Raw genomic sequence first — 16,034 nt, 5'->3', positions numbered from 1 at the left:
CGAAGAATGTTCGTGGGCGGAGCGAGTTGTTTGGCGCCTGCGTCGTCCGGCTAGCGGGCTAGCGAGCCGCGGCTGGGCTGGCGGGAGCGGCTGCAACGCAGGTGCCTGAGGAGCGATGCCGAGGGAGATCATCACCCTACAATTGGGCCAGTGCGGCAATCAGAGTGAGCGAACCTCCGGCCCCTCCACTAGCCAGGTTCCTTAGGTTCTATGGGATCTCGCTGTGGGATCCTGGACTCCATCGGCCCTTCCCAGAATCGTAGTTCTCCGAAAGGCAGGACATACCTGACCGAGTGTCCAGTTGCCCAACCCCGAGGGGCCGTCCCCTGGTCAGTCGCTGACATACAGCCCTTTCCTCTGACACGGGAGACTCCCGAAGCTTGACTTCCTATCCCTGGACCCGGGCGCTCAGTCCCCGCTCCTAGCTGGAACCTGCCCAGACCTAGATATCTTCTTTCTCCCCCGCCCGCCCCTCCCCCCAGTTGGGTTCGAGTTCTGGAAACAGCTGTGCGCCGAGCATGGTATCAGCCCCGAGGGCATCGTGGAGGAGTTCGCCACCGAAGGCACTGACCGCAAGGACGTCTTTTTCTACCAGGTGCCCCCAGCGACTTGGCCAGGGCCGGTAGTGGCCCAGGGGGCCTGAAGGGAAGGGCAGTGGCTTGGTACTGGAAACCCGCTGGGCAGAGGAGCCAGGGCGGCTGGCTTGAAGAGGGAGGGCAGGCAGGAGCCAGAGTTGGGAGGACTGGAGGAGTGGGTGGGCCCGAGCTTACTGGGCCCGATCCTGGACTCCCCTTGACAGGCAGACGATGAGCACTACATCCCCAGGGCGGTGCTGCTGGACCTGGAGCCGCGGGTGATCCATTCCATCCTCAATTCCCCCTATGCCAAGCTCTACAACCCAGAGAACATCTACCTGTCAGAGCATGGAGGAGGAGCTGGCAACAACTGGGCCAGCGGATTCTCCCAGGTCATTTGCTGTTCCCTGGCAGAACAACTCCATTCCCGTGTGGGGACAGGCCCTATGACTTCCTAGAGAGAGATGAACCAGATGGAGGATGTGTGACTGTAGAGAGAGAGACATGGCTGAGGGGAGTTCTAAGCCAACTATGTGTAATATTGTTAAGAAACTGTACTAGCTAGTGCTGTGTGCCAGGCCATACTAAGTGCTTTACGTATGTTAACTTATTTAAACCTCCCAACAACCCTATAGGTAGGTTCTACAGGTCCACAGGCTCTGTGGGTTTCCAGAATAAAAAAAACCCCTCTGAAACCAAAAGATGATTTATAACAACTCATTTAGCAGCAAAACCAAATCTCAATGGAGACAAGTTATTTTATAGTTTCTTTGCAACTTATTGTCACTACTCATAACTTCCATTGCAGAAATATTAATGTATTTGATTAGCACCCCTCAGACCCCCACTGGCATTTTACTTGGTACATATTATACATTCTATGTTGCCTTCCTAGATCTGAAATACTTGAATTCCAAAACATAACTGGCCCCAAGAATTTTAGATAAGGAATTGCGGACCTGTATTAGTACCTTCATTATACAGATGAGGAAACTGAGGTATAGATGAAGTAACCTGCCCAGAGTCACCCAGCCAACTAGAACTAGAGCTAATATAGGAACCCAGGCAGTCTGGATGTAGAGGGCCTGCTTGTAACCGCTAGGCTGTACTACCTCTCAGTGCAAATAAAAAGCAGGACCACTGTGCTCCTAAAAAGGACTTTTAGGTGCTATAAGGAGAATCGAGGGTGGCTCTTCTGAGGTCAGAGTCCTTGTCCCTTAGTCCTGTCCCACTCTGACACCCCCCATGTCTGTACAGGGAGAGAAGATCCATGAGGACATTTTTGACATCATAGACCGGGAGGCAGATGGCAGTGACAGTCTAGAGGTGAGTGTCTCAGGAATGCTGGTGGGAGCCAACATGGGGAAGGCTCAGCAACACCCTTTAGAAGCCACCTGTTAGGTACGAGACCTTCCCATGTACCCTTTGCATTGGTCAGAAGCCACAGGGCCTTGCTGGAAACAAGGCAGAATCTCCTAAGCTGCATATGTGTGGCAGGGAGGGAAGTGGAGGAGAGGGCCTGGGAAGATAGGAGTCCAAGAAATTATGAGATGGGTCCAGTTTGAAATCCTGCCACTAGATATGTAGACACTGTCGGCCCCTTCCCCATACAGGGCTTCGTGCTATGTCACTCCATCGCTGGGGGAACAGGCTCTGGCCTGGGCTCCTACCTGTTAGAACGGCTCAACGACAGGTAAGTCTGTGTTTTGAGGGGCTGGGAGGATTTGGTTTCCCAGGTGACTGGGAGGCCCTCCAGATGAACCTTCCTATTTCCTGGAGCAGGAAAGGGCCCTTCCATTCCCTCCTGTATTGAGGAGAGACAAGGTACAATGACCAAGAACCCAATCACACTCCCAGTGGTTGGAAATGGAGTCTAGCATCTCAGCCTTAGATTAAAATTCAAGGAGCATGGCCGGTCTGGAATTAGAACCCTAGGTCCTAAGATGTCTCTCTACCCTTCCCCGCTTTTGGGTTACAGACTTCCAAAAGTCAAGTCTCCCTTCTCTGCTGTTCTGTGACCCCACCCAAATTTCCCCACCCTGACAGTCATTGGAAGCCCCAAGTTTACCAAGCCTCCAGTCTGTTGCCCTTGACCATCCTCTCTCAAACACCGCTAGGTACCCCAAAAAGTTGGTGCAGACATACTCGGTGTTTCCCAATCAGGACGAGATGAGCGATGTGGTGGTCCAGCCCTACAACTCACTGCTCACGCTCAAGAGGCTGACCCAGAACGCAGACTGTGTGGTGAGTCCTGGATTCTCCCTTCTCCACTCCCAACCTTCCTATTTTATCATTTTCATGCATTTTTAAATGTCCATTTGGGACCTTCCTGTGCCCCAGTCCTGTTCAAGTCCCTTTTGGATGGGTCTTTCTGGCGCCAAGGAAATTAAGCTTCAGAGCCCAGAATCAGGCAGAGCTCCTGTCCTTTCTGGCCCCATAAATCTGTCACCCTCTTCGGTCCCCCCAGGTGGTGCTGGACAACACAGCCCTGAACCGGATCGCCACAGACCGCCTGCACATCCAGAACCCATCCTTCTCTCAGATCAACCAGCTGGTGAGCCCTCACTCCTAGACTCCTTTGGACTGGAACCCCACCATCGGGGGAAGGGAGGCCTCGCAGGACAAGGCCCTTGACACAGCACCCCGTCCCCAGGTGTCCACCATCATGTCAGCCAGCACCACCACCCTGCGCTACCCCGGCTACATGAACAACGACCTCATCGGCCTCATCGCCTCGCTCATTCCCACACCACGGCTCCACTTCCTCATGACCGGCTACACACCCCTCACCACGGACCAGTCGGTAAGAGCAGCCCGCAGGCCCAACAGGCCCTGACTTGCCTTTCTCTTTTCCTGCTGCACCCGGAGCTGCCCCGTGCAGCCCCCAGAGGCCCTGCGCTCAGGGACTGGCACAGGCTGGGTGACCTCCTGGCTGGCTTGCTCTCCTCTTCCCTCTGCCTGGGGCTCCCTGCAGGGCCCGGGCTGTACGGGGTCTGCTGATGCTCCTGCACAAGGGCATGAGTTTGCTGAGCTCGGAGGACTGACATCCCTGATCCCACAGCAGAGGCTCAGTGTGGACCTGAATCTAAGGACACTCCCCACAGAGGCCAAACTACCCCAAGTCTGACGGGGACGTGTGTTGCCTGCTGCTCTCTGTCAATGCGTTTCTCGACTGTGCCCTGAGTGCTGGCCTGCCCTGTGGCCACTGTCCCCTCAGGTGGCCAGCGTGAGGAAGACCACGGTCCTGGATGTCATGAGGAGGCTCCTGCAGCCCAAGAACGTGATGGTGTCCACGGGCCGCGATCGCCAGACCAACCACTGCTACATCGCCATCCTCAACATCATCCAGGGGGAGGTGGACCCCACCCAGGTAGGTGAGGCCCCTTCGTTTTACCCCCAGAGCCCACAGGGGTAGAGGAGAGGCTACCACCACCACTCCTGTGCCCACCCCAGGTCCACAAGAGCCTGCAGAGGATCCGGGAACGGAAGTTGGCCAACTTCATCCCCTGGGGCCCAGCCAGCATCCAGGTGGCCCTGTCCAGAAAGTCGCCCTACCTGCCTTCTGCCCACAGGGTCAGCGGGCTCATGATGGCCAACCACACCAGCATCTCCTCAGTGAGTCTCACAGTTGGCACATAAGTATTGTCCTGGTTGTGCCGCACCCCTGCTGCCCCTGCTTCTGGCTTTTTTACTCTGGAGATAGCCCAGCCTTGGTTCCCTGGCTCTCTGAGCCATGTTGTTCGCTGAGGTTCTTTGTGACCCCTGCTTTCTGCACACCCCAAGCTCTTCGAGCGGACCTGTCGCCAGTACGACAAGCTGCGGAAGCGGGAGGCCTTCCTGGAGCAGTTCCGCAAGGAGGACATCTTCAAGGAGAACTTTGACGAGCTGGACACATCCAGGGAGATTGTGCAGCAGCTCATCGATGAGTATCATGCAGCCACGCGGCCCGACTACATCTCCTGGGGCACCCAGGAGCAGTGAGTCCTCAGGATGGGGACCCTCATCTGCCTTACTGGTTGGCCCAGGCCCCACCTGCCTGACCACCCCCTCAGAGCACAGATCAGGGACCTCGTACCTCTTTCTTATCAACATACAAGTACATGGCCAGGAGACACATGTACTTCTCCTCTTTTGAGACTATTTATGTTTAATAAAGCACTGGCTATAAATCAAGTCACTGGTCTCTTGGAAGCCTTGGAGAACTGGGGGAGGTGGTGCCTATTCTTTCTCCATCATTCCGACAGGGTCTTCCTCTACCTCCTACACCTTCAACTCTAAGCAAACGGCCTCCCCTAGCTTTTCCTCCTCCCGCCCAGTATTGGAGAACATGGGTGAGGTTGGCCCACCTGAGACGTTCCTTTCCAGGACAAAAAGGTCCACAAATACTGCCTTGCTCTCTATCTGACACTCCACGTCCCAGTTCCCTCCCACCCCTCCCTGTATGGTGACCATTCCATCAGGTTCACATTCCCGCATCAGAGTGTTCTGTTGGTCGTCACAGCCGCAGGCCTGTGGCCACCACCCTCACTACCAAGCTCTGGACAAGCAATAGAGTCAGCCCAAGTGCCTTGAATCTTTCTGCAGGCAGAGAAGTGACGGAAAGCCAGTCCGGGAGAGCCCTGGTCAGGCAGCTGGAGTCTAGGACAATCAAATCAGGAGACCAAATCCAAAGTCTAGACTGTAAGCAGGGCCAAAATGGGCCCATATCTGGGGCACCATAATTGTGTATTCAGGTGGTCTCCAGTTATTTCAAAGGCCAGAAACTTCCACTTCTGGTGCAAGATTGCAGGGAAGTAGTCAATACATAGTGGCCTAAATCTTCAGGATCAAAAGGGCAAAGGATTGGGGCTGGCCGGGCTCAGCAAGCAGGTGAAGCAGCCCAAGAAAGTTCCTGCAGCTCTATGGAGGCTGAAGAGTACACAGGAGCTTTGGGTGAACTAAGACTTTTTTCCTTCTTGCTGCCTGTTAGCCTGGGGACACACTTTTCCTTCCACGAACCAATTTATCTTTTATAAAGCTCTGGACGTGAACAAAGTGAGCAACATACAGGCCAGACCTTCATGAACAAAGGGGACACAGGACTGATGGGCAGAGAACGCACAGTCACAAGCCAGGTCCTGGGCTGCCTGAGGGGTGGCAGGGAGGCCACAAGCCTGTCACCACCACCGTCATAGCACAAGCCTGTCACTTTTGGTTGCCAGGGTCTGTAGGTGACTGACTAGGGAGAGCCAGCCTGGCTGGTGTCAGCCAGCTTCCTCCCTTCATCCAGTAGGGAGGAAGATGACTTCAGGGAAAACCTGTGGGCACCGGGTCCCTTCTCAGCTCTACCTCTGACCCCTGCACCACTGGGTACCTTGCCTGGCTCCTGTTCTGACCTTGATGACCAGCCTTTCATCACTTGGGGCATCTGCACGAGTGGCTGGTGCGAGTAGGGGATCATGAGCTGGCAGATGGGGTGAGGCTGCTATATGTGAATAGCAGCTGGTCCCCCTCCAGGCCACAAGCCATCCCAGGGCCCTCATCTGCAAGACCTAGTTAAAGAGTGTGGAGCCCGGGGGAGGGAACACCTAGGTAGTCTGGAGTAAAGTTGTGTGTGGGTATTACTAGTCACCAACCCAGAGGGGTGAATACCATCCCTGAGAGGGAGAACTGGACTTAACAAAGATGCCTCCTTTTTCGGACCGCTGAGTGTCTAAGCGCAAACACCTCAATGCCAGCTTCAGAGCCAGGCCCCTCCCCCAAGGCTATTTCCAGATCACCCATCACCCCACACCAGCACAGCCCCTCCCTGTTCTTGGCCAGCAGCACACCCCAAAGTATGTCAACCAGAGGGCAGAGAGGAGGCCAGGTGGAAAGGGAGGGAGGCCTCTGGGAATCAGGGCAGCAGGTGGTGCTGGTGGTGAAAAATCCCTGCAGTCTGAGAGCCTGCCAGCCACAGAAGTAACAGTGAGACAAGGGCTGCTGCAGAAGAGCTGGAGAGAGCGGAATGCTCAAGCTGGAACAGGAACCTCTCTTGACTAAACAAATCAGAGAAAATGAGCCATTTAAAGGTAATGTTCCTAGAACACTCCAGTGTGATGTGACCCCAGGGACCCTGAAACACGCATGAGACAGAGATCTAGCAGCAGGAAGCACTTTAAAAATAGAGTGGTATAAACCAATCTGAATCCTCAGGATTGTAATTTTGGAAAGTGTGTGGAGATGAAGGCAAGAGGTAATGAGCACAAGGGTAGGGAGGCCCAGGGTGAGCACAGCCACTGCACCGAGTTGGTGAATCGTCTAGCAAGCCTTATCCCTGGTCTCCACTGGACACAAGTATTCTAGAAATCCCTGGAAATGGGTACTCTGCAGTAGATAGTCAGAGTGCCCAGACTGTATCTTAAAATCCAACATACAGGGCTTCCCTGGTGGCGCAGTGGTTGGGAGTCCGCCTGCCAATGCAGGGGACACGGGTTCGTGCCCCGGTCCGGGAGGATCCCGCGTGCCGCGGAGCGGCTGGGCCCGTGGGCCGTGGCCGCTGGGCCTGTGCGTCCGGAGCCTGTGCTCCACGGCAGGAGAGGCCGCGGCAGTGGGACGCCCACGTACCGCAAAAAAATTAAAAATCCAACATACAGTCCCCCCTCCGGTAATGCCCACCCCTCTACCACCTGCTCACTTTCCAGTCCCACCTGAGGATCTGAAGCAGGTAAGGGGCTGCCCTAGAAAAGTGACAGGAACATTTAACTTGACATTCTGATTTACTAATCCATCATGTGTAAGTTTAAATTAGATTCCCTAGGGCCTGATCACTAAGTGTGAATTGGTAAAACTGAGTTCCTTGCAAAGCTGCAGGCCCCATCAGTCAGGGTCTAACACCCCCGTGAGACCCAGTTGGAAACACCTCTGCATACCTGTGGCATTGCTATAGTGGTAACCTTGGCCATGGAATCCAGAGGTAGGCAGTTCTTCTACATAACCCTCAACCCTCAAACCCAGTGGTACTGAATTATCACCTGGGTGACCAACTCATCCTGGTTTTAGTACTGAATGTCTTGAGTCCCAAGAACCCCCTCAGATTTGGTTTTAAAACTAAAATTCCCATATTCCCTCATTCCTGGGAAAACCAGGACAGTTGGTCACCCTAAATTAAAGAACACCATAGAGAATGACTGGAAAATCTCAAAGCAGTACAAGTGAGTGATCAGGGCTGAATCAAGGCCAAGTAGACAACAGTTCATGTGTTCACTAATTAAGCAAGCATTTATTAAAAATAGAGACCAAGGGCTTCCCTGGTGGCGCAGTGGTTGAGAGTCCGCCTGCCGATGCAGGGGACACGGGTTCGTGCACTGGTCTGGGAAGATCCCACATGCCGCGGAGCGGCTGGGCCCGTGAGCCATGGCCGCTGAGCCTGCGTGTCCGGAGCCTGTGCTCCGCAACGGGAGAGGCCACAACAGTGAGAGGCCCGTGAACCCCAAAAATAAAAAATAAAAAAATAGAGACCAAGTTGCCCATTAAGCTTCACAATGGACCCTACCTAAGGGGGTTTCCAATTTTATTGGGAGTGAGTAATATATAATGTAATTTATATTATGTATTTATAAAATATTAATAATATTTTTGCATGTGATCATATATTGTTTTTCTTAATGAAATGTCTCAAACTATGTTGTCCAATTTTAAGTGCTATATGTAAAATATAATACAAAATAATTTTGGAATCATTATTGAGCATTTAATATACACTAAGCACTGTTCTAAGCACTTTACATATATGAGCTCATTTAATTTTGACAACAACCATATAGATAGGTACTGTTTTAGCGCAATTTTTACAAACAAGGAAACCGAAGGTCAGAGGAAAGTGAAGCTCAGGGTCACATGGCTAGTAAGTAGTCTTTCCCCACCTGGAAAGAAAAGACTTAGGAGGAGATGTGGTGACTGCCAAATATATGATGGGCTGTCAGCTGCAGGAGGGAGGGGACTCATTTTGTGACACTCCAGGGAGCAGAATGAGGACCAGTGGAGGGAACTATGGGGGGGGGCAGGGTCCAGCTCTGCAGCAGGAAGAACTTCCCCATGATCAATACTGTCTACCCGGTGCAATGAGTGGTCACATGGACCGTGAGTCCCCCTCCACTGAACTCAGTCAAGCAGATTCTGCATGACGACTTGCCTGGAATGGATGGATCCCAGGAAACGGACGAGGTGACCTTTTTTTTTTCACAGCATGCCGGATCTTTGTTCCCCGACCAAGGATCGAACCCGTGCTCCCTGAAGTGGAAGAGCAGAGTCCTAACCGCTGGACCACCAGGGAATTCCCAGATGAGGTGACCTTTAATGTGCCTTCCAGCCTTAAGGACTGTTAGGAATTTCTTGAAAACCACTTTCTTTTATAGTAAAGCTTATTCATTTTCAAAACAAATATATTAAGGGCTTACCGCGTGCCTGAACTTTTCTGGGAATTGGGGATACCTAAATGAATAAACTAAGGTGCTGAATCTCAAAAAATTCATAGCCCAAGACATCTATGCAGAAAGTGACAGTCAAGGTGGTAAGCAAACATCAGAAGGATCACAACAGTGTGTGCTCAGTCGATATTTGTCGAGGATTTCCCTGGTGGCGCAGTGGCTAAGAATCCTCCTGCCAATGCAGAGGACACGGGTTCAAGCCCTGGTCCAGGAAGATCTCACATGCCGTGGAGCAACTAAACCCATGCGCCACAACTACTGAGACTGTGCTCTAGAGCCCACGAGCCACAGCTACTGAAGCCCGCGTGCCGCAACTACTGAAGCCCGCGTGCCTAGAGCCCGTGCTCCACAACAAGAGAAGCCACTGCAATGAGAAGCCCACGCACCACAACAAAGAGTAGCCCCCGCTGGCTGCAACTAGAGGAAGCCCGCGCGCAGCAATGAAGACCCAATGCAGCCAAAAATAAATAAATTTTTTTAAAAAGAGCTAAAAATATATATATATAATTTGTTGAATACTTGCAAGAACGAAAGGCTGTGAGAGGCCAGTGTGCGAGTCACAGAGAACAATCATTTGACAGGGTCTTGAATTCTGAGGGAAAGCTTTCCAAGTGGAGATGTACGAGAGAGTAGGAGGGCTGGCGTGTGCAAAGGCCCAGGCTGGGCAGGGGAGCGCGAGTTGCAGCTCACCTCTCTTCTGAAGCTCAAGCCCTCCCTTCCCATCAGTGGCTGCGAAGGGAAGCTCACACCAGGCAAATGAGGCCACCAGGGCTCACCTGGGGCTGAGGGGAGACCAAAGGCAGAGAAAAGGGGTTGTGGCCCAACCCAGGTATGTGGTAGGCTTCACAGAGAGAAACCAGCAGGGCCTTGTATGCCGGGGAGCAGTTAACGCACTGACACCCAGAGGGAAGAGCATGGTAGGCACAGGGAAGAGCACCTGAGAGAGGAGGGAGCCCCCAAAACAGGACAGGGTTCTGGAAGCTGCAGAGGCTCAGAGGTGCATGTGGGGGAGCAACAGGAGACCAGGTCAGGGAGATATTCCAAGACCAGACAGGTCATGTAGGGCCTTTTATGCCATGTAGAGTTTGGACTTTATTCTCGGAGCAAAGGGGAACCCCTGAAGGCCACCTGGGAAGCTCCAGTCACCAGCCTGCCCTTTCTGGACTTTTCCACCCAAATGACCCCCACACCCCCTCCTGCTTTCTTTCTTATTTTTTTTTACTCTTCCATTATGGTTTATTACAGGATATTGAATATAGTTCCCTGCCTTATACAGTAGGACCTTCTTGTTTATCTATTTTATATATAGTAGCTTGTATCTGCTAATCCTGAACTCCTAATTTATTCCTCCCCCACCCCCTGTCCTCTTGGGTAACCATAAGTTTGTTTTCTATGTCTGTGAGTCTGTTTCTGTTTCGTAAGTTCATTTGTGTCATATTTTTAGATTCCACATATAAGTGATATCATATGGTGTTTGTCTTTTTCTGACTTACTTCACTTAGCATTATAATCTCTAGGTCCATCCATGTTGCTGCAAGTCACATTATTTCATTCTTTTTTATGGCTGAGTAGTATTCCATTGTGTATATATACCGTATCTTCTTTATTCATTCATCTATCGATGGACAGTTAGGTTGCTTCCACGTCTTGGCTATTGTAAATAGTGCTGCTATGAACACTGGGGTGCGTGTATTTTTTCGAATTAGAGTTTTCCCCAGATATATGCCCAGGAGTGGGATTGCTGGGTCATATGGCAACTCTATTTTTAGTTTTTTAAGGAACCTCCATACTGTTTTCCATAGTGGCTGCACCAATTTACATTCCCACCAACAGTGTAGGAGGGTTCCTTTTTCTCCACACCCTCCCTAGCATTTGTTATTTGCAGACTTTTTTTTTAAAGTTTATTTATTTATTTGTTTGTTTGTTTATTTGGCTGCATTGGGTCTTAGTTGCTGCACGTGGGCTTTCTCTAGTTGCGGCGAGCAGGGGCTACTCCTCGTTGCAGTGAGCGGGCTTCTCATTGTGGTGGCCTCTCTTGTTGTGGAGCATGGGCTCTAGGCACGCGGGCTTCCGTAGCTGTGGCACGCAGGCTCAGTAGTTGTGGCTCGAGGCCTCTAGAGCACAGGCTCAGTAGTTGTGGCACATGGGCTTCGTTGCTCCGCGGCATGTGGGATCTTCCCAGATCAGGGCTCAAACCCATGTCCCCTGCATTGGCAGGCGGATTCTTAACCACTGCGCCACCAGGGAAGCCCCATTGTAGACTTTTGAATGATGGCCATTCTGACCAGTGTGTGGTGGTACTTCATTGTAGTTTTGATTTACATTTCTCTAATAATTAGAGATGTTGAGCATCTTTTCATGTGCCTGTTGGCTATCTGGATGTCTTTGGAGAAATGTCTATTTAGGTCTTCTTCCCACTTTTTGATTGGGTTGTTTGTTTTTTTTGTTATTGAGCTATATGAGCTGTTTGTATAGTTTGGAAATTAAGCCCTTGTCGGTCACAACATTTGCAAGTATTTTCTCCCAGTCCTGTAGGTTGTCTTTTGGTTTTGTTTATGGCTTCCTTTGCTGTGCAAAGTTTGAGTAGGTCCCATTTGTTTATTTTTGCTTTTATTTCTATTGCTTTGCTCATCCCCTGCTTTCTCTTCCCTCCTGTTCCCTAACTTTTTCTGCAACCAATATTTGGCAAATCTGATGTCAAAACTCTTGTCTATGCCCTGCCACTCCTTTCTGAAGGTGGATTCTTAGATGCTGTTGCCAGCACGCTGACGGCCTGCTCTTTATCATTTTTTTCTGAGGAGCCATGGCCTGCCCTGCCCTAAGCTGCCCCAGACCAGTTCTGCTCAGCAGCCTGCCCTGCTTCCTTCCCTCCCCCAAAGCCCTCAAATCATTCCTGACAGGCTCAGCCGGGCCTCCTCCCCCAGCTCAACCACAACATTCCCCTTTCTGTCTGCAGTCCACCAGATGCATAATTTCACAATATTTTGTTAGTGTTATAATTATATTTTTGTCATGTAATTTCCTTTTCTAAACTCTCAAACACAACCCCATGTAGTCCATAAAATGCTTTGGCATTCTTGCAATAATTAAGTTCCAACAAATAAAGTTGGTTTTGAAATGTACCCCCTTCCTTAGCAGTTATACTATAATTAAGACAGTTTCTTCAGTTCATTTTTTAAAGTAATCAAGACGTGGATACGAAACATGGACATTCTCTTTTTTCGTTAAAAATGAAAATATAAAGGGAAAGGCAGGGTACAAAACTCTAGCTACAGACTGATTTTTTTTTTTTTTTTTTTTAGTTTGAAATGATAGATTCACAGGAAAGTGCAAAGAAACATACAGGGAGGTCTTTGACACCCTTCACCCAGCCTCCCTGATGTTAACATCTTGCATAACTATAGTACAATAGCAAAACTAGGAAACTGACATTGGCACAATCCACAGAGCATAAGCAGACTTCACCTGTCACATACAGTTCGCTCATGTATGTGTGCAGCCCTATGCAATTTTATCACGTGTACTTTCATGTAACCACCACAATAAACATGATACTTCATTGTGACAACATCCCACGACTCTTTCATGCCACCCTTTTATATCCACACTCACCCTGCCCTCAGCCTGATTTAAATATGAAAAAATATTAAATGGAGCACAGAAAAATTGCTGAGAGAAAATACAGCAAAACGATTGTCAATAGATGTCTGGATTGTGGAATAATGCTTGATTTATTTTTTATTTTACTTTTTATTTTTACAATTTCCAGTCTTTTCCATTTTTCTTCAGTGACAATCCATTACTTTTATAAGGATAATATCTTGAAGAAATTTATAACATATACCATAGTATTTATAATAGCGTGATCCAACAATTTTCAAATTGGAAAAAATTCTGGTAGATTTTAACTTGTTTTGAAGTTTACTTTACCAACAGATCAAAATAAGACCTTCCTTTCCAGGTGTAAAATTTTTTCCATCTCCCACAGAGCGATTTACAAAGTAAAACATCTAAGCGTTGTTCATAATTCTATCTTAGCCCGCCTTTATAAGGTTAAACTTGAGCACAGTAAAAGGACATTGTTTCAGTTATTTATTGATTGCATAAAAATTCATCGCAAAACGTAGAGGCAAAAAATACTGATTTATTGTTTCTCTTGATTCTGTTAGTTGATTGCAAAGTTCTCTTTCTGGATCACTTGGGCTACTACAGATGGTTGGAACAGCTGGAAATTTATTCCAAGTTGGCCTCATTCACAAGTCTGACAGTTGGTGCTGGGCAGGGAGTCTCAGTTCTTCTTGTGACCTCCCAACCTCCAGTAGACTAGACACTGGTCCAGGACAGGGTTCCAAGAGGGCAAGCCCCAGTGCACAAGTGCTTACCCTCCCGTGCTTGTGTGATTCATGAGTCTCTTGGTCAAGCCCAAAGTTGATTAGGGAGGGAGCTACACAAAGGCAGGAATACTGGGAGTCAGGGTCATTAGGGGCCACCAAATGCAACAATCTACCACAGATATGAAGGCTTGCCCCTTTATAAGAATGTAAATATGGGCAAAATAAAATATTGCTTTGGGTCCAGGGGTAAGGTTGAAGAAGGCAATTATAAGGCAATTTCTAATCGTCATATAACCATGATTCAATCAAGATAATAGAAAAGGCCAATTTCCCCATGGCTAACTTAAGAACTAGTGCCTTATTAAGTGAGTTGAATAATACGGTTACATAATCAACTAGATGTTACATTCCTATATCTATTTCCATAGTAGAAAGTAATATAGATAAGAAATTCTCTTTTCTTAATATTCACCAAACATAATTTAGCTTTTTTTTTTTTTTTTGGCCGCACCGAGGCACGTGGGATCTTAGTTCCCAAACCAGGGATCGGTTACCCGAGCCCATGCAGTAGAAGCGTGGAGTCTTAACCACTGGACCGCCAGGGAAGTCCCCATAATTTAGCTCTTTATTTTAAAAAAGATTTGTTGGAATTCCCTGGCAGTCCAGTGGTTAGGATGCTGTGCTCTCACTGCCGAGGACCCGGGTTCAATCCCTGGTAGGGGATCTAAAATCCTACAAGCCTTGCAGAGTGGCCAAAAAAAAAATAAATAAATTTTAAAAAAAGATTTATTGTTTAAAAACAAATATTTGTGAAAATTATAATTCTTAAGAGTTATACATTAAATCAAACTTTGCCTCAGAACTAATTTCTACAAATACAGGAAATATAAAAATGGATATGTTGGGACTTCCCTGGTGGTGCAGTGGTTAAGAATCCGCCTGCCAGTTCAGGGGACACGGGTTCGAGCCCTGGTCCGGGAAGATCCCACATGCCGCGGAGCAACTAAGCCCGTGCGCCACAACTACGGAGCCTGTGCTCTAGAGCCCACATGCCACAACTACTGAAGCCCACGTGCCTAAAGCCCGTGCTCTGCAACAAGAGAAGCCACCCAATGAGAAGCCCATGAACCGCAACGAAGAGTAACCCCTGCTCGCCGCAACTAGAGAAAGCCCACATGCAGCAACAAAGACCCAAGGCAACCAAAAAAAAAAAAAAACGATATGTTGGAACTTCCTTGGTGGCGCAGTGGTTAAGAATCCGCCTGCCAATTCAGGGGACATGGGTTTGAGCCCTGGCTGGGGAAATAGGATCCCACATGCTGCACAGTGCAGCAAAAAAAAAAGAAAAAAAAAAGAAAAGAAATGTCCCTCAAATGAATGTAAGTACGAGGCAGAAAGAAAACTAAAGAAAGGCACTCTGGATAGCCAAGTTCACGGGGGTGGGCTTAGTTACCCCACAGCATGTGGGATCTTAGTTCCCCAACCAGGGATCAAATCCACATCCCCTACATTGGAAGGCAGATTACCACTGGGCCAGCAGGGAAGTCCCTGTACTGTCAAGTGTTGACCCATAGTCTACTTACTCTTACTTTAAACAAAGTCTGATCTTTTTAGCGCTTCCCTGGTGGCGCAGTGGTTAAGAATCCGCCTGGCAATGTAGGGGACACAGGTTTGAACCCTGCTCGGGGAAGATCCCACATGCCTTGGAGCAACTAAGTCCATGCGCCACGACTACTGAGCCTGCACCGTAGAGCCCACGAGCCACAACTACTGAGCCTGCGCTCTAGAGCCCACGAGCCACAACTACTGAAGCCTGTGCGCCTAGAGCCCGGGCTCCACAACAAGAGAAGCCACCACAATGAGAAGCCCGCGCACCGCAACGAAGAGTAGCCCCCGCTCACTGCAACTAGAGAAAGCCCACACACAGCAACAAAGACCCAATGCAGCAATAAATAAGTTAAAAAAAATTTTTAATCCTTTAAAAAAAAAAAAGTCTGACCTGTTTAGATGCATGAATTCCTAGACCAACACAAATTTGAAAGGAGAAAGGAGAGAGCTACTAGGGACTGTCAAGTAAAAAGCAGTCAGGACCAGCACAATCATCCTGATAAGGAGAGGAGAAACAGAAACATTACCAAAAGCCATAAGGAAGGGCCAGTTGGCTTAGGGGAGAACCTAAGAGTCTTTGGGCAGCACGGCCAAACTCAAAGCCTAGCATTCATGCAGTGCCTCGAGTCAACGAGAAAAGATTGAATTTCATTCAGTATATTCCATTTAAGAAAAAAGAGAAGAGTACATTTTACATATACTCCCATCAGAAAAAAAAGTATATATATATATTAATGTTTTAAGTTCTGAGACCTAAAGAGATAAGCCTGGTTATCTGGAATATCCACTTATCTACATGGAAAATCTTTTTTTTTTTTTCCTGTTAAACAGTGAGGGACTACTGATTTTCCACTGAAAGAGGTAGTATCTTTCCTCTGGGATACCAGCCCCCTGTTCACTGCTCTCCTGGCAATTACTCCCCTACATTTCAATTAATGATTCACTTCTCTGTCTCCCCCGCTGGCCTATGCATTTCTTGTGGGCTGGGAGAGGGTCTTTTATCTCTGTAGCCCTGATATCTACCGCAGGCCTAGCACATTGTAACCGTTCAACAAACATCTGTTAAATAA

General features: G+C 48.9%; 1 protein-coding gene across 1 annotated transcript; it reads left to right on the top strand.

Moving 5' to 3' along the window:
- The first annotated feature begins 77 nt into the window (after positions 1–77).
- On the top strand, positions 78–4,693 carry LOC309975433 (tubulin gamma-1 chain). Its single transcript, XM_082860554.1, has 11 exons — positions 78–164; positions 483–595; positions 800–967; positions 1,833–1,901; positions 2,189–2,268; positions 2,693–2,819; positions 3,043–3,129; positions 3,229–3,378; positions 3,793–3,945; positions 4,029–4,190; positions 4,359–4,693. The coding sequence occupies exons 1-11, from the start codon at positions 116–118 to the stop codon at positions 4,554–4,556; spliced, it is 1,356 nt and encodes a 451-aa protein (XP_082716680.1). The 5' UTR covers positions 78–115; the 3' UTR covers positions 4,557–4,693.
- Positions 4,694–16,034: the final 11,341 nt, after the last annotated feature.

Source organism: Leucopleurus acutus (genome assembly GCF_964270905.1).
Source record: "Leucopleurus acutus genome assembly, chromosome: 19".
Classification (NCBI taxonomy): domain Eukaryota; kingdom Metazoa; phylum Chordata; class Mammalia; order Artiodactyla; family Delphinidae; genus Leucopleurus; species Leucopleurus acutus.
This window is presented reverse-complemented; position numbering and strand designations above follow the sequence as displayed.

Coding starts and splice junctions, on each gene's coding strand:
- LOC309975433 (XM_082860554.1), top strand. CDS start 116: ATGCCGAGGGAGATCATCACCCTACAATTGGGCCAGTGCGGCAATCAG. Junction 596..799: donor AGGACGTCTTTTTCTACCAG/GTGCCCCCAGCG, acceptor TCCCCTTGACAG/GCAGACGATGAGCACTACAT. Junction 2,269..2,692: donor TTAGAACGGCTCAACGACAG/GTAAGTCTGTGT, acceptor AAACACCGCTAG/GTACCCCAAAAAGTTGGTGC.